Source organism: Taudactylus pleione, unplaced genomic scaffold, assembly GCF_031769625.1.
Source record: "Taudactylus pleione unplaced genomic scaffold, aTauple2 ptg000093l, whole genome shotgun sequence".
Classification (NCBI taxonomy): domain Eukaryota; kingdom Metazoa; phylum Chordata; class Amphibia; order Anura; family Myobatrachidae; genus Taudactylus; species Taudactylus pleione.
In genome coordinates this window covers 15,343,370-15,368,457 of record NW_028284495.1, presented here as the reverse complement: position 1 = coordinate 15,368,457, position 25,088 = coordinate 15,343,370, and the positions used below count along the sequence as shown (strand labels likewise).

The 25,088-nt window shown below is 47.2% G+C and overlaps 1 protein-coding gene across 1 annotated transcript; it reads left to right on the top strand.

Moving 5' to 3' along the window:
- On the top strand, positions 1–24,043 carry TTR (transthyretin). The gene is made up of 4 exons (XM_088469780.1): positions 1–95; positions 4,479–4,615; positions 6,600–6,735; positions 23,791–24,043. Exons 1-4 carry the CDS (start codon positions 30–32, stop codon positions 23,905–23,907), a joined length of 456 nt encoding a protein of 151 aa, XP_088325906.1. The 5' UTR covers positions 1–29; the 3' UTR covers positions 23,908–24,043.
- The last annotated feature ends 1,045 nt before the right edge of the window (positions 24,044–25,088 follow it).

Here is a 25,088-nt window from a genome sequence, read left to right as displayed (position 1 = left end):
TTGGTATAAGTTCACAAATCACAGCAAGAATGGCTTATTTTAATATTGTAGCTTTATTGGCTGCAATTTTAGTTTTTTCCGATGTTGTCCAACAGGTAAGTTATATAACAATATTTATATTAAAACGACTATGTGGGGAATATAGATTTGGACACTGCATAAATATGACTCGGATAAAGCGCACAGCTTGGTATTTAGAGCTGCTTGAATGTGACATTGCACAATCCCTTGTGCTTAGAGATGGCTCAGAAACATTCACGTGCAGATACAGAATATTATTATTACCTGGGGTAACACTTATATTTAAAATATATTATTTATCTAGTGTAAATTCTGCACAAGATGATGATTGATATAGATTTGCACTAGACACAACTATATGTTAGATAAAGATGTGTGTGACTCAAACCACCTACATTGTAATGATATTGATCACTGGCTCATGCGTGCAAATTTAAATCAACCTCTATATGTGGCTGTAACGCAGACTTGGGCACGTGTGGACCTCTAGCTGTTTGAAACCACAAGTCCCAGCATGCCAGAGCATCTTTGGACCTCTCCTGTTGGGGAGTAACAGGCTGCTTACAGCTCCTTGAAAAAAAAACATGTAAGAGATGTTTAAATATGTAGGAAAATATATATACGTTTTGCATTTTATATATTTTATGTAACTTAGCATTAATGTTTTTTTTTCTAGAGAGTACAACATATTCCTGAATTTATGTTGCTTGTATTATTATAATGATTTTTAAAATCAGAAGACAGTGTTTATATGCCAGTCACATTATACTATGTCTTGTACTATTATAGTGTTTTTGTATCTTGTGTGATTACAGTGTGTCTTGTGTTTTTGCAAATTGTATAATATTTGTTTATGACAGGGCTGATTCTGAGTAGTCGCTGCAGGGTCCTTTGTGCGTCTTTTACCGGTATTGCTTCTGCGACTCTTAGCAAATAGCTCTACAAGTCCTTCGCTGGTGTACATTCATGCGTCTGCATGAGCAAAGACAGAGATGCCCATTTTAAGCATCTTCAGACACTCAAATACCGCTTGGTGCCTCTTTAGACGTCACTATTGGTCGCACTATCAAAAGTTGCACCAGCCCAGGTATAGATTTTCAGTCTGAATATGGCCCCTATGTGAAGGACTCTGGACCTCATTCAGAGTCTCTTGCTAGATGCGATCGCTCGCCCCCAGCGTATGCAAATTTGTCAAAGTGACGCCATGGGAAGTGATTGTTCGCCAAGGCATAAGCACGCCTACCATGTCTTAGCGAGTGGCCACTTTGTGTATGCGTATGCCCAATCGCACAGGCAGAGCCGCCCACCAGCACACGTCATCTCCAGGAAGTGTATTAAAACATTGGTACATCGAAGACAATCGGAAGCGATCGCAGCGCTTGTGGTTGACTTACCCTACCGCAAGCACTGCGAGGACTTCAGTGTAAAAAATAGGCATGTGATATGTACTATGACACTGCCTGTTAATTATGCATGCCTCTAAAACAGCATTGAAACACTCAGGCACGCCTGTGTTCGCACCTCCACGCCCCCGTTATTAGTGTCCTGCCCCTGTTACCGCCAACAAACGGCCTCTCCTGTCACTAATTTCACTGGGCTGTCTTTGCTGGGCGAACGAGTGGCCTGTGATCACACAGAGTAGTTCACGCACGCGCAGAATGATGCATGCGCATACGCAAACCATTGGGCCGCTTGCGAGCACACATCGCTAGCGAGAGACTCTGAATGAGGTCCTCTGTATGTAACCACTATCAGCGACACTCCAATAATACACCTTTAACACAGACCATCTCCCTGAGTCCGCTAAGCCACCGCCCTGTCACCGCCCAGGAATGCCTGATACAGCATTTCTGAGACTGTGCGTCTCCTGTGCACCTCAATCGCATCTCCAACTCCGCACACACGCTATCTTGATGCAAGCACAGTGCGACTTAGATACATGCGCTGAAGAAAAAATGCTCCACTGCGTCCATCATCACTACTGCGTCCATCATCACCACTGCATCCATCATCACCACTGCGTCCAGCATCACCAATGTATCCAGCATCACCACTGCATCCATCATCACCACTGCGTCCATCATCACCACTGCGTCCATCATCACCACTGCATCCATCATCAGCACTGCCTCCATCATCAGCACTGCCTCCATCATCACCACTGCATCCATCATCACCACTGTGACCATCATCACCACTGCATCCATCATCACCACTGCGTCCATCATCAGCACTGCCTCCATCATCACCACTGCATCCATCATCACCACTGTATCCAACATCACCACTGCGTCCATCATCACCACTGCATCCATCATCAACACTGCATCCATCATCCCATCATCACCACTGCGTCCATCATCACCACTCCACTACGTCAACATCAACACTGTGTCCATCTTCACCAGTCTGCGTACATCATCACCACTGCGTCCATCATCACCACTGCATCCATCATCACCATTGCGTCCATCATCACCACTGCGTCCATCATCACCACTGCGTCCATCATCACCACTGCATCCATCATCACCACTGTGTCCCTCATCACCACTGTATCCATCATCCCATCATCACCACTGCATCCAACATCACCACTGTGTCCATCATCACCAGTCTGCGTCCATCATCACCAGTCTGCGTCCATCATCACCACTGCATCCATCATCCCATCATCACCACTGCGTCCATCATCACCACTGCATCCATCATCACCACTGTGTCCCTCATCACCACTGTATCCATCATCCCATCATCACCACTGCATCCAACATCACCACTGTGTCCATCATCACCAGTCTGCGTCCATCATCACCAGTCTGCGTCCATCATCACCAGTCTGCGTCCATCATCACCACTGCGTCCAACATCACCACTGCGTCCATCATCACCAGTCTGTGTCCATCATCACCAGTCTGCGTCCATCATCATCAATGCGTCCATCATCACCACTGTGTCCATCATCACCAGTCTGCGTCCATCATCATCACTGCATCTGAGTCAGAATCAGGCCCTATTTTTTATATGCTGTTTGCAATTTTACTTTACATATGTTCTGCTATATAATAACCAAAATGCTGTTTGCTACTGTGTCAGTGAGGTTATTTTACATTCTACGACACAGTTTAGTGTTATTTTTTTTACATCAAGGCTGGCATTATTTTTGGATTACAGCTTTTAGAGGTCTATTTACTTAGCTTTGTTAGGAGATAAAGTGAACAGTGATAAGGTACCAGCCAATCAGCTCCTAACTGCCATTTTTCAAACACAGTCTGTGACATGGCAGTTTGGAGCTGATTGGTTGGTACGTTATCACCGTTCACTTTATCTCCTCCTAACAAAGCTTAGTAAATAGACCCCTTACTTTATTAACTGATTTTTTCTCAATGAGAAATTTTACATCCTACTAAGTCACAGATTTCTTAAATTTACTGTTTATATAGAAACATATATGAGTATAATTTGATATTACAATTTTTATGGGATGTAGTTATGTGTATACACACGTAACAATTTTGTAATCAACGATTATATGTCAGATTATCTGTCAGATTTTCCCTTGAAAAATAAACGATTTTTACAACGATGAACGAAAAATGTTCCTTCCCTTAATTAAAATCGTTATGTTGGTCAGTCTGAAATGAACTACAAACTACAAACGGGAGCGAGCTTGAATGATTTTCGTTCATTGTTATAACTCAGGAACTGAACGATTTTTTGAACGATAACGACGTCGTTATAGTTGAATCATTCAAAAAATCGTTACGTGTGTACGCACCTTTAATGTTTAAGAAACAGCAGCTTCCAGTGTACAAAAAACAGTCGCCAATTATAAATGCAGTGACCAGAAATCTACACCCATATGCACATAATGACCCACCTGTATACATCAGGTGTAAAGCTGTATATAGTCGTAATGATGTTAGTAACCAACGATTTTCGTTCAGATTTTACCATGAAAAAGTGAATGAAAACCGTTTACAAAAATCGTTGGTTACTAAATTAATGAACGATTTTGTGAACGATTTTCATGAACAATGAACAATTTTTTAATCATGCATACAGTGAATGGACATCGATCATTGTTCACCGTTCATTCTGTACAACATGAACGATTTTCTGAACGAAAATAATTATGTAGGGCAATCAGAATGGATGATGAACTACAAACTACAAACGGGAGAGCGCTTGGACGATTATCGTTCATCGTTCACCCAAAAAAAGTGAACAATTTTTTAAACTATTTAACGATAACTACGTCGTTATAGTTAAATCGTTCAAAAAATTGTTACGTGTGTACGCACCTTTAGTGTTGCAGATACTGTGCACATGGGTTTCAAAAATTTTAAATATTAAACATTTTCAAAAGGTTCTGATCTACTTGTCGTCTTCCTCGTATGAACAAGCTGCACTGCATCCTTTTATAACAGTTATATATTTCTTCTTGACTTTTAAAGGCACATGGGCAAACAGATTCTAAGTCTCCTCTGACAATAAAGGTATTAGATGCTGTAAGAGGGATTCCAGCAGCTAAACTACGTGTGAAATTGCTCAAACAGAAAGAGGACAAAACCTGGGATCAGCTTAATTCGGTGTAAGTAACTGACACCTACGTTATGTGTCAAAATTAGTTTTATATCATGTTATTCAACAAATAAAACCTTATAAGTTTAAAATATTAAAAAAGTTTAATGTAAAAAATATGGTAAAAAATATGCTGACATTTATGTAAAAACAGTGGGCCTGATTCAGACCCAGTCGCAAGCGCTGAGCGCTCGCAACCGGGTCGATGTTTGGCCACTGGGCTTACGCACAACGGAGTCGGCTCCGTCGTGCGCATGTGCGAGACCCGGCTAGATGGTGAGTGACAGCTCGCTCTGTTTGGTGGGCGGCCAAACTGAGGCGTTCCCAACGTCAAGACCATCACGACCATCATCCTGGCCGCTCGCTATAGCTGTGGGTGGTAACCCACAGCTATGTGAGCGGCCAGGAGGTCGCTCCAAAAAAAAAGAAAAAACGCCCAGATTCAGAGCGAGTGCTCTTTCAGAGCGTCCGGCTCTGAATCAGGGCCAGTATTTGTAATGAAGCCATTCCCTCAACAATGCCTGCTCCTAGGGAATATAGAAGTGTTGCAACCAGTCAGATAGGAACTCCACTTGTCCGCTTTAGAAGATTTGATTGATACATCTCTCTGAATTCTACATTTCGTAAAAAAAAATGGCCATAGCGCTGCAGAAGACACAGCAATCTCTCCACATTACTCATATTTGAAATAAATACTTACAGTATCCTGTATATACATAGAATCGATTTTACTTCCATATCCTTCATATTTGTCTCTTTTCTAGTCAGTGTTCAGTCTGTCTTCTCTATTTCCTATATTATTTTATATACTTAGATCTTCATTGTCTGTGTCTCCACAGTTCTTGTTTGCCCCACATGTTGCTCTATTGTGCGTTTCCCTGTGCCTATTTTAGTGGGAAGTTTAGGTGATTTCTGCCAGTGGCGTAGACCGCTTTTGACATAAGGGGGATCTGTGTTTTCAAAATTCAGCTATCAGCATCCAAATGACATCAATAATTACTCCTGACATTGCATTAACACACGCAAACACCACATACTACAGGAACAGCATAAGGCAATACAGCCAGACAGAACCATAACAGGGCTTAACCAAAACCCTGTGCCAGCTCTACCCCCCTTGTGCATGATGCGTGCATAGGGGGGCGGGGACGTCAGCACCTGAAAGTGCAGCAGTGCCCGGAGCGTCTTGAAGACCCTCCGGGCAGCTGTGCACATGGCAGGGTGCCTGTCTGTATTGTCCAGAGTACTCCACAGGTGGTACTGCCGTAATGTTCCTGGCTGCAGGGTACTGTGCCAGTCATATATTTCACATAGTTATTAATCACATACAATGAATAATAATCATCTTCACAATATAAAATACAGTTAAGTAACAGTATAACAGTTATATTTCCCCCTCCCCTCTTCCGCAATTAATTACCATTAGGCAGTTAAGTCATTAGAAGCATAGGGGTAGATGTATGAAGGGGCGAGAAGGGGGAAATCGGTAAGTCCGCACGTTAAGTGCTGCAGATACCGCTTCCCTGCATGTAATAGTACGGGTAAGAAAGCAGAATTATCTACTATCTAGAAGATAGCACGCCGATATGCTAGGCAATGTATGAATGGCCAGTCAGGGACGTAACTAGGTAATTGAAGGCCCCATAGCAAAAGATGGTAAGTACCCATATGTACCACCCAATGGTGAGAAATGCATATAACCATGTAACTTTGACAAGGAAGATGGGCACTCCAAAGCTCTGGACCCCATAGTACATGCACCCATTGCACCTATGATAGTTATAAATCACCCCCTTTCTGGCACCAGAATTCATTATTATTAATGCAAAGTGAGTTTTGCGATTCATTTATTAGAGGATGCTTACTATTTTATATACAGAAGTTTAATGATTTAAAAATTAAAAAATTGCATTGTTAAGTAAAGAAGTAAAATGGAATACATAAATGTGGAGGTCTTTTCACAAATATCTAACTAAAAAAATTCTATTTTAAAGGTTAACATGTCCCGAAGGAGAAGTCCGTAACCTCACCACAGAAAAACAGTATGTAGAAGGAATATATAAAGTGCAATTTTTAACCAAACCTTTTTGGAGCAAGCTCGGTCTTTCGCCATTCCATGAATATGTTGATGTAAGTGTGTAATATGTAGCAAATAATATATAATCCATATGATTACAAATGAATACATTTTTAACCCCTTCGCTGTTGAGCCTATTTTGACACTTTTGGGGCTAGTCACATTTTAACTTCAATATCAGTAATAATGTATGTGGTATCCACACATATTACATAACTTGTTTTATTTAGAAAACCTTGAGTGTGTAGGTGCCAGGATGTGAGAGATCATGCACGTTAGGTGCCGCCGCCTTCTCCACCGGCTCTGCTGGTATTTTTATAGTATAAGTTGATATTGTTGGGCCACATCACTGGAAGTGGGGACTATTCTCTTTCCAATAAGGATGAACTTGACTTAGTTGAATTCAAGATGGGAGAGATATTACTCTACCCCTGGACTTCATACTGATTTCTGCAGTACAGAGATGTCCTCTGGTTATCACAGAGAATAACTTTGGAGGGTTCACATCATTTGAAAAAGGGGGACCATTATTGACCTTTTAATGCTGCCTCTCCTATTTCCTAGTCTATAAAACTTTTGCAGTTTTGTTTTTTAGTGACTCATTAATCCCTGCCTTCACCTAGGTCCTAGTGACAGCATCTATAAGAGGGAAGTGGCTTTTATATGAGAAACCATAAAGTCCTTTGGATTAGCCCCAATCATAGTTAGCATCTAAGAGGTTAATAACTTCTAAAAACAGTTAAAAAGAGCACATCTATACTAATATTATAAGAATGTTGTGTCTGTCTGTGTGTTCCAAGCTAGAGCAAAAACTACTGAACTGATTTTCATGAAAACTGCATCATTTTGTAGTGGAAACTCATAGAAATAACCTGCACATTGTTTCATCTCAATCCGTTAAATCTGAGCAGTAGCAAAAACAAAATATATTGACATTACCAATGCAAGATATAGGTGTGGCACTATGCGCAAGGTGGGTAAGCGATGGGAAGAGGAGCTCTGGACCTGCGTTCTATTGAATAGGATAGGCTACATAGCAGTCTGTGCACAGGGCACACAGTGACATTGGTGTGAGTGGTGGATGAATAGGATAGGCAACATAGCAGTCTGTGCACAGGGCACACAGTGACATTGGTGAGAGAGGTGGGTGAATAGGATAGGCTACATAGCAGTCTGTGCACAGGGCACACAGTGACATTGGTGTGAGTGGTGGGTGAAAAGGATAGGCTACATAGCTGTCTGGGCACAGGGCACACAGTGACATTGGTGTGAGTGGTGGGTGAATAGGATAGGCTACATAGCAGTCTGTGCACAGGGCACATAGTGACATTGGTGTGAGTGGTGGTTGAATAGGCTGGCTACACAGCAGTCTGTGCACAGGGCACACAGTGACATTGGTGTGAGTGGTGGGTGAATAGGATAGGCTACATAGCAGTCTGTGCACAGGGCACAAAGTGACATTGGTGTGAGAGGTGGGTGAATAGGATAGGCTACATAGCAGTCTGTGCACAGGGCACACAGTGACATTGGTGTGAGTGATGGGTGAATAGGATAGGCTACATAGCAGTCTGTGCACAGGGCACACAGTGACATTGGTGTGAGTGATGGGTGAATAGGATAGGCTACATAGCAGTCTGTGCACAGGGCACACAGTGACATTGGTGTGAGTGGTGGGTGAATAGGATAGGCTACATAGCAGTCTGTGCACAGGGCACAAAGTGACATTGGTGTGAGAGGTGGGTGAATAGGATAGGCTACATAGCAGTCTGTGCACAGGGCACACAGTGACATTGGTGTGAGTGATGGCTGAATAGGATAGGCTACATAGCAGTCTGTGCACAGGGCACACAGTGACATTGGTGTGAGTGATGGGTGAATAGGATAGGCTACATAGCAGTCTGTGCACAGGGCACACAGTGACATTGGTGTGAGTGGTGGGTGAATAGGATAGGTTATATAGCAGTCTGTGCACAGGGCACACAGTGACATTGGTGTGAGTGATGGGTGAATAGGATAGGTTACATAGCAGTCTGTGCACAGGGCACACAGTGACACTGGTGTGAGTGGTGGATGAATAGGATAGACTACATAGCAGTCTGTGCACAGGGCACACAGTGAAATTGGTGTGAGTGGTGGGGGAATAGGATAGGCAGCATAGCAGTCTGTGCACAGGGCACACAGTGACATTGGTGTGAGTGGTGGGGGAATAGGATAGGTTACATAGCAGTCCGTGCAAAGGGCACATAGTGACATTGGTGTGAGTAGTGGGTGAATAGGATAGGCCACATAGCAGTCGGTGCACATGGCACACAGTGACATTGGTGTGAGTGGTGGGTGAATAGGATAGGTTATATAGCAGTCTGTGCACAGGGCACACAGTGACATTGGTATGAGTGATGGGTGAATAGGATAGGTTACATAGTAGTCTGTGCACAGGGCACACAGTGACACTGGTGTGAGTGGTGGATGAATAGGATAGACTACATAGCAGTCTGTGCACAGGGCACACAGTGACATTGGTGTGAGTGGTGGGGGAATAGGATAGGCAGCATAGCAGTCCGTGCACAGGGCACACAGTGACATTGGTGTGAGTGGTGGGGGAATAGGATAGGTTACATAGCAGTCCGTGCAAAGGGCACATAGTGACATTGGTGTGAGTGGTGGGTGAATAGGATAGCTACATAGGAGTTTGCACAGGGCACACAGTGACATTGGTGTGAGTGATGGGTGAATAGGATAGGCTACACAGCAGTCTGTGCACAGGGCATATAGTGACATTGGTGTGAGTGGTGGGTGAATAGGATAGGCTACATAGCATTCTGTGCACAGGGCACACAGTGACATTGGTGTGAGTGGTGGGTGAATAGGATAGACTACATAGCAGTCTGTGCACAGTGCACATAGTGACATTGGTGTGAGTGGTGGGTGAATAGGATAGACTGCATAGCAGTCTGTGCACAGGGCACATAGTGACATTGGTGTGAGTGGTGGGTGAATAGGATAGGCTACATAGCAGTCTGTGCACAGGGCACAAAGTGACATTGGTGTGAGAGGTGGGTGAATAGGATAGGCTACATAGCAGTCTGTGCACAGGGCACACAGTGACATTGGTGTGAGTGATGGGTGAATAGGATAGGCTACATAGCAGTCTGTGCACAGGGCACACAGTGACATTGGTGTGAGTGATGGGTGAATAGGATAGGCTACATAGCAGTCTGTGCACAGGGCACACAGTGACATTGGTGTGAGTGGTGGGTGAATAGGATAGGCTACATAGCAGTCTGTGCACAGGGCACAAAGTGACATTGGTGTGAGAGGTGGGTGAATAGGATAGGCTACATAGCAGTCTGTGCACAGGGCACACAGTGACATTGGTGTGAGTGATGGCTGAATAGGATAGGCTACATAGCAGTCTGTGCACAGGGCACACAGTGACATTGGTGTGAGTGATGGGTGAATAGGATAGGCTACATAGCAGTCTGTGCACAGGGCACACAGTGACATTGGTGTGAGTGGTGGGTGAATAGGATAGGTTATATAGCAGTCTGTGCACAGGGCACACAGTGACATTGGTGTGAGTGATGGGTGAATAGGATAGGTTACATAGCAGTCTGTGCACAGGGCACACAGTGACACTGGTGTGAGTGGTGGATGAATAGGATAGACTACATAGCAGTCTGTGCACAGGGCACACAGTGAAATTGGTGTGAGTGGTGGGGGAATAGGATAGGCAGCATAGCAGTCTGTGCACAGGGCACACAGTGACATTGGTGTGAGTGGTGGGGGAATAGGATAGGTTACATAGCAGTCCGTGCAAAGGGCACATAGTGACATTGGTGTGAGTGGTGGGTGAATAGGATAGGCCACATAGCAGTCGGTGCACATGGCACACAGTGACATTGGTGTGAGTGGTGGGTGAATAGGATAGGTTATATAGCAGTCTGTGCACAGGGCACACAGTGACATTGGTATGAGTGATGGGTGAATAGGATAGGTTACATAGCAGTCTGTGCACAGGGCACACAGTGACACTGGTGTGAGTGGTGGATGAATAGGATAGACTACATAGCAGTCTGTGCACAGGGCACACAGTGACATTGGTGTGAGTGGTGGGGGAATAGGATAGGCAGCATAGCAGTCCGTGCACAGGGCACACAGTGACATTGGTGTGAGTGGTGGGGGAATAGGATAGGTTACATAGCAGTCCGTGCAAAGGGCACATAGTGACATTGGTGTGAGTGGTGGGTGAATAGGATAGCTACATAGGAGTTTGCACAGGGCACACAGTGACATTGGTGTGAGTGATGGGTGAATAGGATAGGCTACACAGCAGTCTGTGCACAGGGCATATAGTGACATTGGTGTGAGTGGTGGGTGAATAGGATAGGCTACATAGCATTCTGTGCACAGGGCACACAGTGACATTGGTGTGAGTGGTGGGTGAATAGGATAGACTACATAGCAGTCTGTGCACAGTGCACATAGTGACATTGGTGTGAGTGGTGGGTGAATAGGATAGACTGCATAGCAGTCTGTGCACAGGGCACATAGTGACATTGGTGTGAGTGGTGGGTGAATAGGATAGGCTACATAGCATTCTGTGCACAGGGCACACAGTGACATTGGTGTGAGTGGTGGTTAATAGGATAGACTACATAATAGTCTGTGCACAGGGCACACAGTGACATTGGTGTGAGTGATGGGTGAATAGGATAGGCTACATAGCAGTCTATGCACAGGGGCACACAGTGACATTGGTGTGAGTGGTGGGTGAATAGGATAGGCTACATAGCAGTTGGTGCACAGGGCACACAGTGACATTGGTGTGAGTGTTAGGTGAATAGGATAGCTACATAGCAGTCTGTGCACAGGGCACACAGTGACATTGGTGTGAGTGATGGGTGAATAGGATAGGTTACATAACAGTCTGTGCACAGGGCACACAGTGACATTGGTGTGAGTGGTGGGGAAATAGGATAGGTTACATAGCAGTCTGTGCACAGGGCACACAGTGACATTGTGTGAGTGGTGTGTGAATAGGATAGGCTACATAGCAGTCATAGCACAGGGCATACAGTGACATTGGTGTGAGTGGTGGGTGAATAGGAGAGGCTACATAGCAGTCTGTGCACAGGGGGGCACATAGTGACATTGGTGTGAGAGATGGGTGAATAGGATAGGCTACATAGCAGTCTGTGCACAGGGCACATAGTGACATTGGTGTAAGTGGTGGGTGAATAGGATAGGCTACATAGCAGTCTGTGCACAGGGCACACAGTGACATTGGTGTGAGTGGTGGATGAATAGGATAGGCAACATAGCAGTCTGTGCACAGGGCACACAGTGACATTGGTGAGAGAGGTGGGTGAATAGGATAGGCTACATAGCAGTCTGTGCACAGGGCACACAGTGACATTGGTGTGAGTGATGGGTGAATAGGATAGGTTACATAACAGTCTGTGCACAGGGCACACAGTGACATTGGTGTGAGTGGTGGGGAAATAGGATAGGTTACATAGCAGTCTGTGCACAGGGCACACAGTGACATTGTGTGAGTGGTGTGTGAATAGGATAGGCTACATAGCAGTCATAGCACAGGGCATACAGTGACATTGGTGTGAGTGGTGGGTGAATAGGAGAGGCTACATAGCAGTCTGTGCACAGGGGGGCACATAGTGACATTGGTGTGAGAGATGGGTGAATAGGATAGGCTACATAGCAGTCTGTGCACAGGGCACATAGTGACATTGGTGTAAGTGGTGGGTGAATAGGATAGGCTACATAGCAGTCTGTGCACAGGGCACACAGTGACATTGGTGTGAGTGGTGGATGAATAGGATAGGCAACATAGCAGTCTGCGCACAGGGCACACAGTGACATTGGTGAGAGAGGTGGGTGAATAGGATAGGCTACATAGCAGTCTGTGCACAGGGCACACAGTGACATTGGTGTGAGTGGTGGGTGAAAAGGATAGGCTACATAGCTGTCTGGGCACAGGGCACACAGTGACATTGGTGTGAGTGGTGGGTGAATAGGATAGGCTACATAGCAGTCTGTGCACAGGGCACATAGTGACATTGGTGTGAGTGGTGGTTGAATAGGCTGGCTACACAGCAGTCTGTGCACAGGGCACACAGTGACATTGGTGTGAGTGGTGGGTGAATAGGATAGGCTACATAGCAGTCTGTGCACAGGGCACAAAGTGACATTGGTGTGAGAGGTGGGTGAATAGGATAGGCTACATAGCAGTCTGTGCACAGGGCACACAGTGACATTGGTGTGAGTGATGGGTGAATAGGATAGGCTACATAGCAGTCTGTGCACAGGGCACACAGTGACATTGGTGTGAGTGATGGGTGAATAGGATAGGCTACATAGCAGTCTGTGCACAGGGCACACAGTGACATTGGTGTGAGTGGTGGGTGAATAGGATAGGTTATATAGCAGTCTGTGCACAGGGCACACAGTGACATTGGTGTGAGTGATGGGTGAATAGGATAGGTTACATAGCAGTCTGTGCACAGGGCACACAGTGACACTGGTGTGAGTGGTGGATGAATAGGATAGACTACATAGCAGTCTGTGCACAGGGCACACAGTGAAATTGGTGTGAGTGGTGGGGGAATAGGATAGGCAGCATAGCAGTCTGTGCACAGGGCACACAGTGACATTGGTGTGAGTGGTGGGGGAATAGGATAGGTTACATAGCAGTCCGTGCAAAGGGCACATAGTGACATTGGTGTGAGTGGTGGGTGAATAGGATAGGCCACATAGCAGTCGGTGCACATGGCACACAGTGACATTGGTGTGAGTGGTGGGTGAATAGGATAGGTTATATAGCAGTCTGTGCACAGGGCACACAGTGACATTGGTATGAGTGATGGGTGAATAGGATAGGTTACATAGCAGTCTGTGCACAGGGCACACAGTGACACTGGTGTGAGTGGTGGATGAATAGGATAGACTACATAGCAGTCTGTGCACAGGGCACACAGTGACATTGGTGTGAGTGGTGGGGGAATAGGATAGGCAGCATAGCAGTCCGTGCACAGGGCACACAGTGACATTGGTGTGAGTGGTGGGGGAATAGGATAGGTTACATAGCAGTCTGTGCAAAGGGCACATAGTGACATTGGTGTGAGTGGTGGGTGAATAGGATAGCTACATAGGAGTCTTTGCACAGGGCACACAGTGACATTGGTGTGAGTGATGGGTGAATAGGATAGGCTACACAGCAGTCTGTGCACAGGGCATATAGTGACATTGGTGTGAGTGGTGGGTGAATAGGATAGGCTACATAGCATTCTGTGCACAGGGCACACAGTGACATTGGTGTGAGTGGTGGGTGAATAGGATAGACTACATAGCAGTCTGTGCACAGTGCACATAGTGACATTGGTGTGAGTGGTGGGTGAATAGGATAGACTGCATAGCAGTCTGTGCACAGGGCACACAGTGACATTGATGTGAGTGGTGGGTGAATAGGATAGACTACATAACAGTCTGTGCACAGGGCACACAGTGACATTGGTGTGAGTGGTGGGTGAATAGGATAGACTACATAGCAGTCTGTGCACAGGGCACACAGTGACATTGGTGTGAGTGGTGGGGAAATAGGATAGGCTACATAGCAGTCTGTGCACAGGGCACATAGTGACATTGGTGTGAGTGGTGGGTGAATAGGATAGGCTACATAGCATTCTGTGCACAGGGCACACAGTGACATTGGTGTGAGTGGTGGTTAATAGGATAGACTACATAATAGTCTGTGCACAGGGCACACAGTGACATTGGTGTGAGTGATGGGTGAATAGGATAGGCTACATAGCAGTCTATGCACAGGGGCACACAGTGACATTGGTGTGAGTGGTGGGTGAATAGGATAGGCTACATAGCAGTTGGTGCACAGGGCATACAGTGACATTGGTGTGAGTGTTAGGTGAATAGGATAGCTACATAGCAGTCTGTGCACAGGGCACACAGTGACATTGGTGTGAGTGATGGGTGAATAGGATAGGTTACATAACAGTCTGTGCACAGGGCACACAGTGACATTGGTGTGAGTGGTGGGGAAATAGGATAGGTTACATAGCAGTCTGTGCACAGGGCACACAGTGACATTGTGTGAGTGGTGTGTGAATAGGATAGGCTACATAGCAGTCATAGCACAGGGCATACAGTGACATTGGTGTGAGTGGTAGGTGAATAGGAGAGGCTACATAGCAGTCTGTGCACAGGGGGGCACATAGTGACATTGGTGTGAGAGGTGGGTGAATAGGATAGGCTACATAGCAGTCTGTGCACAGGGCACATAGTGACATTGGTGTAAGTGGTGGGTGAATAGGATAGGCTACATAGCAGTCTGTGCACAGGGCACACAGTGACATTGGTGTGAGTGGTGGATGAATAGGATAGGCTACATAGCAGTCTGTGCACAGGGCACACAGTGACATTGGTGTGAGTGGTGGGTGAAGGTTCTGCTGCCACCAGTCTATATAGTGCTGGTAGTCATGTGGGCCACTCCTGCAACAGAGTCCCTAAGCAAAGCAATATAACTATAACTAGAACAAATAAAAAAATGTTGGCAGGAGTGATTTCATTGTGGGCACAGCTGCGGGCAACAGCTTTTTATTTTATATATATTATATTGGAAAGCCACTAGCCATCTACTCCTTTGAAATATATTATCATCATGTTATCATTTAATAACATACCATATTTATCGCTCCTTGCACCCACTAACATTACCCATAGCATATAGGCAAGGGAGGTAAGATCCCGGGAACAGGGCTGGCTCCAGTAGGAACCGCTCCCTGTTCCAAAAGAGACAGAGGTGCTCATTATCCCTGCACGTGGTTGGAAATTGGGTGTGGCCTTATTAACATAGGACACGCCCCCTACATGTCATTATGGTATGCCTACCATATAACGTCAGGCTGGAGGCGAGCCAAGCACTCTGTCCGTAGCATGGCTTCCACCAGCCCTCTCCCTGCACTGAATGGAGGCGTGTGGAACAGCTGGACAGTGCCCAAGCAGTGGGATTGCCCCACTGAAACCGGGATGGTTTAGAGGGGTGCCCCCTCTATGGGGTGGTACCCCTGTTCGACCGCACTGGTCAAACATGCCTCTAGCCGGCCCTGCCTGGGAATAGACTCAGGGCCTAATTCAGAGATGTACGCTAATGCAATTGCAACTTCATTCTCTCGTGGATCGCAGTTGCTAAAATATGCTGATGCCTTCCAAAGCATAGCCGAACATAGGGGCCCGCACTGTTGCCCTCTCATGTCTGTCCAACGGCGTACAACAGTGTAAACATCAGTAACATAGAAAGAGATCGGGCTGCTATGCAGAATATGCATCATCTGATAAGCCGCAAACACTGCAGCTCTCCTAACATGCAGAGTGTCACACGCCAGCTTGGAGACCCCAGAATCAGACCCCGTCGCTTACCTGTGCGGGCGCTGACCCGCGCTGTCTTCCGGCTCCCGCGCTGTACGCTGTTGTCCTCTGGAGGGTCCCGCTGCTGTGCTACTCCCACGCCGGCTCCTGCTCACCGCTGGTCCCCGCTGACTACCTCCAGGTAGCGCTGTCCTCCGGTCCATGGGCGCGGCCATCTTGGATTGCCCATGTGACCCCACTTCCACCAATGAGGAGCCTTCTCCTTCTCTCTCAGCCTGTCAGCTCCCAGTGTCCACTATAAAAGGATCCCCAATGCTCACACAAGTTGCCAGTGCAACTAGTTTCTTAGTTTAGCTAAGTAGCCTTCCCACTGCGCTCCAGCCGCTCCACGTAGCCTCTCAGCTACCAACGTCTACCCATGGCTATCCAGCCGCTCCACGTAGCCTCTCAGCTACCAACGTCTACCCACGGCCATCCAGCCGCTCCACGTAGCCACTCAGCTACCAACGTCTACCCACGGCTATCCAGCCGCTCCACGTAGCCACTCAGCTACCAACGTCTACCCACGGCTATCCAGCCACTCCACGTAGCCTCTCAGCTACCAACGTCTACCCACGGCTATCCAGCCGCTCCACGTAGCCACTCAGCTACCAACGTCTACCCACGGCTATCCAGCTGCTCCACGTAGCCACTCAGCTACCAACGTCTACCCACGGCTATCCAGCCGCTCCACGTAGCCACTCAGCTACCAACGTCTACCCACGGCTATCCAGCCGCTCCACGTAGCCTCTCAGCTACCAACGTCTACCCACGGCTATCCAGCCGCTCCACATAGTCACTCAGCTACCTACGTCTACCCACTGCTATCCAGCTGCTCCACATAGCCACTCAGCTACCAACATCTACCCTAGGCTATCCAGCCGCTCCACGCAGCTTCCTAGCTATCTCGTTACTGCCGCATTCCTCAAACCCTGTCAGTTCGCTGCACCCTCTCATGCGGAGAAACTTCATAAAGCCAAGCCTCCTCCAGCGAGCATCTGCGCCAAATAATACAGATCCAAGGCCCAGTCCGGGAACACAGCTCCTAAATTCCACGGTTGTGACAGTTTGCACTGGCCAGATGGACTCGGCAAGTGGTCAAGGATCTGGGATAGAAGCCTCGCAGGATGTACTATCCCATCTGGAAAGACAGGAGACCTCTCAGGCTCAGCTGATCCAATTTATCCAAGATATGTCGTCACACCTGGACAACATCCAGTCCTTACTGGCTCATCCCGCTCCCGCTGGCTCACAAGCCGCCTCTCCTCCTGTGGTGTCACCTGCTCCTCCGGTTCTACCTCCTGCTCGTCTTCAGCTCTCCCCTCCGAGCAAGTTCGATGGCAACCCCAAATTATGCAGGGGTTTTTTAAATCAATGCGAAATCCAATTCGAGCTACAATCCGCCAACTTTCCGACGGCCAGAACCAGGGTGGCATATATCATCTCTCTACTCTCTGGCCAAGCACTCGATTGGGTCTCGCCCCTTTGGGAGAAGTCGGACCCCCTGCTCTCCAACTACCCCGAATTTGTTGCTACATTTCGCAAAATCTTTGATGAACCCGGAAGAACCACCTCCGCATCAGCTGATATTCTACGCCTCCGTCAGGGCAGCAGGACCATCGGCCAATACGTAGTCCAGTTCCAGACTCTGGCTTCAGAAGTCAATTGGAACGAGGATGCCCTCATCGCTGCCTTCTGGAGTGGCCTTTCTGAAAGGCTCAAAGACGACCTAGCTTCCCGTGACCTTCCAACCAGTTTGGATGGGTTAATCTCCCTCTGCAACAAGGTGGATCTCCGTCACAGGGAGCGTGCCTTGGAAAGAGGCAGATTTGATCGTGGAAGGCCACGTCCAGTTTCCCGCTTACCCTCTCCTCCTCTGGGCGAAGAACCCATGCAGGTCAACCGCTCTCATTTATCGGCTGAGGAGCGTCAGAAAAGGCGGAGGCAGAACCTCTGTATGTACTGCGGATCTCCGCAACATTTAGTTAAAACTTGTCCCATTCGTCCGGGAAATGCCTCCTCCTAACTTATGAAAGAGAGGTTAAGTTAGGAGTTGCCATTGAATCACCAAGGAAGTCTGATTCCACCATCCAGGCTCATTTAAAGTGTCCTCGAGGTTCCAAAGCTGTATTAGCTCTCCTGGATTCTGGAGCGGCAGAGAACTTTGTCACTACTGAATTTGTCCAGAAGCATCAAATCCCCATGGAAGCGTTGCCTCGAGTCATCACTTTAACCGCCATCGATGGTAGTCGCATTTCTAGTGGAACCATCACCCATCGTACAACACCACTTAAACTTACCATTGGGGTGCTCCATTCCAAACAACTATCCTTCCTAGTGATTCCCAAAGCCTCTCATTCTTTAGTCCTCGGATTACCCTGGCTACAGAGACATTCACCTCAAATCAATTGGACCACCATGCAAATAATCTCCTGGGGTTCCAATTGCTTCAAAGGTTGCCTTCAGCGGGTAATACCTATCAGATCTTCCGTTGTACGGGATTCTACAGACCTGCCCAAAGCCTACGATGGGTTTCAGGACGTCTTTTGCAAACAGAGCGCAGACCTGTTACCTCCCCATCGTGATTGGGACTGTCCCATAGATCTGATTCCCGGGAAGAATCCTCCTAGGGGCCGAACCTATCCTCTATCTCTCCCTGAGACTCAGGGCATGTCGGAGTACATTACGGAAAACTTAAATAAAGGCTTCATTCGACCTTCCACGTCTCCAGCAGGGGCTGGCTTTTCCTTCGTAAAAAAAAAAGATGGTGGCTTGCGCCCGTGTATTGACTACCGGGGTCTTAATGAAATAACTATTAAGAATCGCTACCCTCTTCCTCTCATCACAGAGTTATTTGATAGAGTCAAGGGAGCCACAGTTTTTTCCAAACTCGACCTAAGAGGAGCCTATAATTTAATTCGTATCCGTCCAGGCGATGAATGGAAAACGGCCTTCAACACCAGGGATGGGCACTATGAGTATCTCGTTATGCCCTTCGGCTTCTGTAATGCTCCGGCCGTCTTCCAGTTTTTCGTCAATGAAATCTTCCGGGACCTCTTGTACAAGTGTGTGGTCGTTTACTTAGACGACATTTTGATTTTTTCTCAAGACCTCCAAACTCATCGAGACCAGGTCAAACAAGTCCTTCTGAGGTTACGGTCCAATCAACTGTTTTGCAAATTAGAGAAGTGTCTGTTTGAGGTCTCAAGTGTACCATTCCTAGGATACATTATCTCCGGAACAGGCCTTCAAATGGATTCGTCAAAACTACAAGCCATTCTTGATTGGTCTCTTCCTTCTTCCTTAAAATCCATACAAAGATTCCTAGGATTTGCCAATTACTATCGCAAGTTTGTAAAAGGTTTCTCGACTCTGGTAGCTCCGATTACAGCCCTCACCCGCAAGGGAGCAGATCCAACTATATGGCCCGTCGAAGCTACCTCTGCATTTCAACTTCTTAAGCAAGCCTTCATCTCCGCTCCCATCTTAAAGCAACCAGACTCCACCCGGCCCTTTATCCTGGAGGTGGACGCATCCTCTGAAGGTGTCGGTGCAGTGCTCTCCCAGCGATTTAAAGATGAAAAACTTCATCCCAGTGGTTTCTTTTCCCGGAAGTTTTTGCCTGCAGAGAAGAACTACACCATTGGAGATCAAGAGTTACTCGCCATGAAACTAGCCCTCGAAGAATGTCGATATCTTCTAGAAGGAGCTCATTACCCCATTACCATTTTTACTGACCACAAGAACCTCCTTTATCTTAAATCTGCAAATTGCTTGAACCCTCGTCAAGCCCGGTGGGCAATGTTTTTCTCCAGATTTAATTTCAAAGTCTCCTATCGCCCCGGTTCACAAAACCTCAAAGCCGATGCACTCTCCCGTTCCATGACGAGCAACCCTGATCTACCCATGGAGCAGCCCCAACCAATCTTGAATTCCGCTTCCTTCGCCTCTACTCAACTATCTTCTATACCCCTGGTTGGGAAGACTTTCGTCGCTCCGGAACTCCGCAAGAGGTTACTGCATTGGGCTCATGCTTCCCGGTTCTCTGGTCACCTGGGTATGGATAAAACCCTAGAATTTATCCAGCGGTCCTATTGGTGGTCTTCAATGAAAAAGGACGTCAGGTCTTATGTGTCTTCATGCATCAAATGTGCCCAACACAAGATACCTCGGCGGGTTCCACACGGTCAACTCCAACCTCTTGCAATTCCATCTAAGCCATGGACTCACCTATCTATGGATTTCATCTCTGATCTTCCTCCATCTCGGGGCCACAACACAATTTGGGTTATCGTGGATCGTTTTTCTAAAATGGCTCATTTCGTACCACTTACTGGGCTTCCGTCTGCACCTCTACTCGCCCAGAGCTTTATAAAAGAGATCTTCAAGCTCCACGGCCTTCCTCAAGAGATCATCTCCGACAGGGGAGTACAGTTCGTAGCGAAGTTCTGGAGGTCACTCTGCTCTGCCCTTTAGGTAAAACTCAAATTTTCTACCGCTTATCATCCCCAGACCAACGGTCAGACCGAAAGGGTCAATCAAGACCTGGAACAGTTCCTGCGCACTTTTGTCTCCTCCTCCCAAGATGACTGGATTGAACTTCTTCCTTGGGCCGAATTTGCCCACAATAATCATTATCACACATCCACCAGCTCAACTCCGTTTTTTACAGTTTTTGGTCAACATCCTCGAGTGCCAGATTTCCCTCTTCTTCCCACATTAGATGTGCCTGCGGCCAAAATGTCCCTTCAACGATTCTCCAACATCTGGGAAAAGGTTCGTTCCTCTCTGACTAAAACGTCAGCCCGGTACAAGATATTTGCTGACCGCCAAAGACGAGCGATTCCAAATTTCCGACCTGGGGATATGGTCTGGCTCTCTACCCGAAACCTAAGACTCCGAGTACCCTCGATGAAATTTGCTCCGCGATTCATTGGTCCATTCCCAATCATCAAAGTCATGAATCCTGTGGCTTACAAGTTAAAGCTTCCTCCATTTCTTCGCATTCCAAGTTCCTTCCATATTTCTCTTTTAAAACCACTAGTCTTAAACCGATTTCAGAAGGTCCTGCCTAAAGCTTCTAGTGTTCAAACACAGCAGGGAGAGGAGTTCGAAGTTGACAGAATCTTAGATTCCCGTTGTCGATACAACCGTCTTCAATACCTTATCGACTGGAAGAATTATGGTCCGGAGGAACAAATCTGGATAAATGCCTCCGATGTCCATGCACCCCTTCTGGTCAAAGCGTTCCATGTGAAGTTTCCTCATAAACCAAGGAAGTGTCCGGTGGCCACTCTTGAAGAAGGGGGTACTGTCACACGCCGGCTTGGAGACCCCAGAATCAGACCCCGTCGCTTACCTGTGCGGGCGCTGACCCGCGCTGTCTTCCGGCTCCCGCGCTGTACGCTGTTGTCCTCTGGAGGGTCCCGCTGCTGTGCTGCTCCCACGCCGGCTCCTGCTCACCGCTGGTCCCCGCTGACTACCTCCAGGAAGCGCTGTCCTCTGGTCCATGGGCGCGGCCATCTTGGATTGCCCATGTGACCCCACTTCCACCAATGAGGAGCCTTCTCCTTCTCTCTCAGCCTGTCAGCTCCCAGTGTCCACTATAAAAGGATCCCCAATGCTCACACAAGTTGCCAGTGCAACTAGTTTCTTAGTTTAGCTAAGTAGCCTTCCCACTGCGCTCCAGCCGCTCCACGTAGCCTCTCAGCTACGAACGTCTACCCACGGCTATCCAGCCACTCCATGTAGCCTCTCAGCTACCAACGTCTACCCACGGCTATCCAGCCGCTCCACGTAGCCACTCAGCTACCAACGTCTACCCACGGCTATCCAGCCGCTCCACGTAGCCTCTCAGCTACCAATGTCTACCCACGGCTATCCAGCCGCTCCACGTAGCCACTCAGCTACCAACGTCTACCCACGGCTATCCAGCCGCTCCACGTAGCCACTCAGCTACCAACGTCTACCCATGGCTATCCAGCCACTCCACGTAGCCTCTCAGCTACCAACGTCTACCCACGGCTATCCAGCCGCTCCACGTAGCCACTCAGCTACCAACGTCTACCCACGGCTATCCAGCCGCTCCACGTAGCCTCTCAGCTACCAACGTCTACCCACGGCTATCCAGCCGCTCCACGTAGCCACTCAGCTACCAACGTCTACCCACGGCTATCCAGCCGCTCCACGTAGCCACTCAGCTACCAACGTCTACCCACGGCTATCCAGCCGCTCTACGTAGTCACTCAGCTACCTACGTCTACCCACTGCTATCCAGCTGCTCCACATAGCCACTCAGCTACCAACGTCTACCCTAGGCTATCCAGCCGCTCCACGCAGCTTCCTAGCTATCTCGTTACTGCCGCATTCCTCAAACCCTGTCAGTTCGCTGCACCCTCTCATGCGGAGAAACTTCATTAAGCCAAGCCTCCTCCAGCGAGCGTCTGTGCCAAATAATACAGATCCAAGGCCCAGTCCGGGAACACAGCTCCTAAATTCCACGGTTGTGACACAGAGAGCTCTCATGCTGCGAATGAGATGGCAATGGGTAATTTATGCACGCCCATGAAACGGTCAAATGGTCAGACATGCCTGCCTGTGCCTAGTCACCCCCCGTCACCTCCACAAATGCTGACTACCTGTCACTCACATTGCGAATGGATCCTCAGTGCAGCTGTAATAACAAAGCAATCGCTGTGTGTGCACAGAGAGGCTGACACACATGCACAGTGGCAAACAATTGCTCAATCTGCGTAAAAATCGGCATTGTGTACATCTCTGAATCAGACCCTCAGTATAGGTACCCATCTGAATGAGGTCTCCTTATCATAGTAGATGGGCACCTACAATGTTCACTAAGAACCTTATGTTTATTTAATATAGATTACTATAGAGCATGTTGCAGAGTGTATTAGCATTTAATATACATATATTTCCTTTTGTGATTGATATGTTGTTAGGCTATGCCAGTGTTGTATTCAAGAGTTTCTTGCATATAACACAGCTCTGCTGAAAAATCTAGCTGTTAGGCACACAGAGAAGGAAAGGGAGCAGCACACAAAGGGGTATCGGGAGAGTGATGGGACAAGATTCTGATTACCCAGGCACAGGCTCGTCTGGAGGGACGCGGTGGGGGAACCAAGCAGCCACGGACGTCAGCGATCTGCGCACAGGGGACTATCTGCAGAGGGGGACAAATGTCCCACATTGCAGCACTCAGCAACGATTCCTTGCTCAGCGCATAGTACAGTGTGTCCCTAAAGTCTGGACACATAGGCAAAAAAGCATATTTTCAAAAAATGAAATGACGTGCATTAAATTCATCTGCGATCTTTCCATATGACCATCCTTCACGTCCACTGAGAAGTACCACTTCAATTCTTTCTTCTTTCGACAAAGCCATATTTAATCTGAGTTGGTAAAAAAAATATAGTTAATGAGATTTCCTATGTGTCCAGACTTTAGGGACACCCTGTATTTTAGTTCCTCGTCCCTTTCTCTGTAAGTGTATTGAATTGGAAAAGCAAATAGCCCGATCCCTAAAACTATTACATGTAGTATATGGGCAAATTCCACAGAGAGAAGTAAATCCATGCTCTCGGAAGAGACCTTTAATCCATGGGACAAATGTCTTTTCTTGTACTAATATAGATTTGTTGCTTGTATTATAGGTGGTGTTTACTGCTAATGATGCCGGTCACCGTCACTACACAATTGCTGTGCTCCTCACACCATATTCCATCTCCACAACTGCCATGGTCAGTGAGGAACAGGAAGACCATGTCTGACTTACAGTATAAGTGATCGTCTTTGCTTCTACTCAGCGTTCTGCACATGTCACATGTTTGGTAGCTAACGTTATTCTTTTTTTTTTTTTACTTTTCAAACCAAGCTGATGTCCAAAGGTTATGTTAACCACAATTTTAAATAAAGTTTTCTTCTAACATTACATGTTTGCATTAGTTTTCTGCTATATTACTAAGGGCTCTATTTACTACAATCCGCATATTGAATGCGGATTGTAGTGTGATATAACCGAGTGAATTCGCATTGCGAATTCAGGCAATATCACAGGGATTTACTATAAATTCCTTGCAGGGACAGAGCTTGTGATAAAGCTCTGTCCCTGCGGATCCCATCCGCACTCTAGTCGCGGTATTTTTGGAAAAAATACCGTGACTAAGAGCCCGCGCATGCGCCGTCCCACCGTCGCTGCTACCCCCCACCGATGCTAAGCCCCGCCCCCCATAATCACGGACCCTTTTTCACTTTATTTTAGTAAAAATAATGTTAATAAATAGAGCCCTAATATCATTATAAGCAGTCATCACTGGACCTCATTTATGAGCAGAAATCAGCTAAGGTGCAGCACAAAACCTCCTTGGTGGGGTGTTGCAGTTCCTATTTATGCAGAGCTAGATGGTGATTGTTGGTAAGCAAAACATTGCACATGCAAATGGAGTGAATTGGATAGGATGACAGTATCCTATTTATGTGCAAAAAAGCCACAGCGATATGTCTAGTTTTGGGGAGCAGTACTAAAACAAGATTTCATTTTGTGGATTGAGGGACAGCGGTGGGTTAGGAACATTCTTAGTTGTGATGGGGTACACAGCTGTTTTCACTCAGCAAAATGATTAGATTTTTTTCAACACCTATGTCTGTATCAGGAGGATATCAGGTCTCGTCTCATACTGGCCAGGATGTACTAAAGGAAAAATGCGGTAAAAACCCTGTTTTCGGGGGATTTACTGCATTTCCATATGTACTAAGCTCCGGCCGCACTTTTATCGGTGCAGAGAGTAACGGCAGAAAAACCTGGCATTACCCTATAGAAGCTTGTGGGCTTCTTACCGCACCCCGCTGCCGCCGCCCCGCCGTCGCCCTGCGCTGGACCCCACTTGCCTGCTCTCCATGGTTGTCGGCCAGCGCTCCTCCTGGGTCCTCCGCCTCCTCGGGGCTTCCTGCA

Coding starts and splice junctions, on each gene's coding strand:
- TTR (XM_088469780.1), top strand. CDS start 30: ATGGCTTATTTTAATATTGTAGCTTTATTGGCTGCAATTTTAGTTTTT. Junction 96..4,478: donor TTTCCGATGTTGTCCAACAG/GTAAGTTATATA, acceptor TGACTTTTAAAG/GCACATGGGCAAACAGATTC. Junction 6,736..23,790: donor CATTCCATGAATATGTTGAT/GTAAGTGTGTAA, acceptor CTTGTATTATAG/GTGGTGTTTACTGCTAATGA.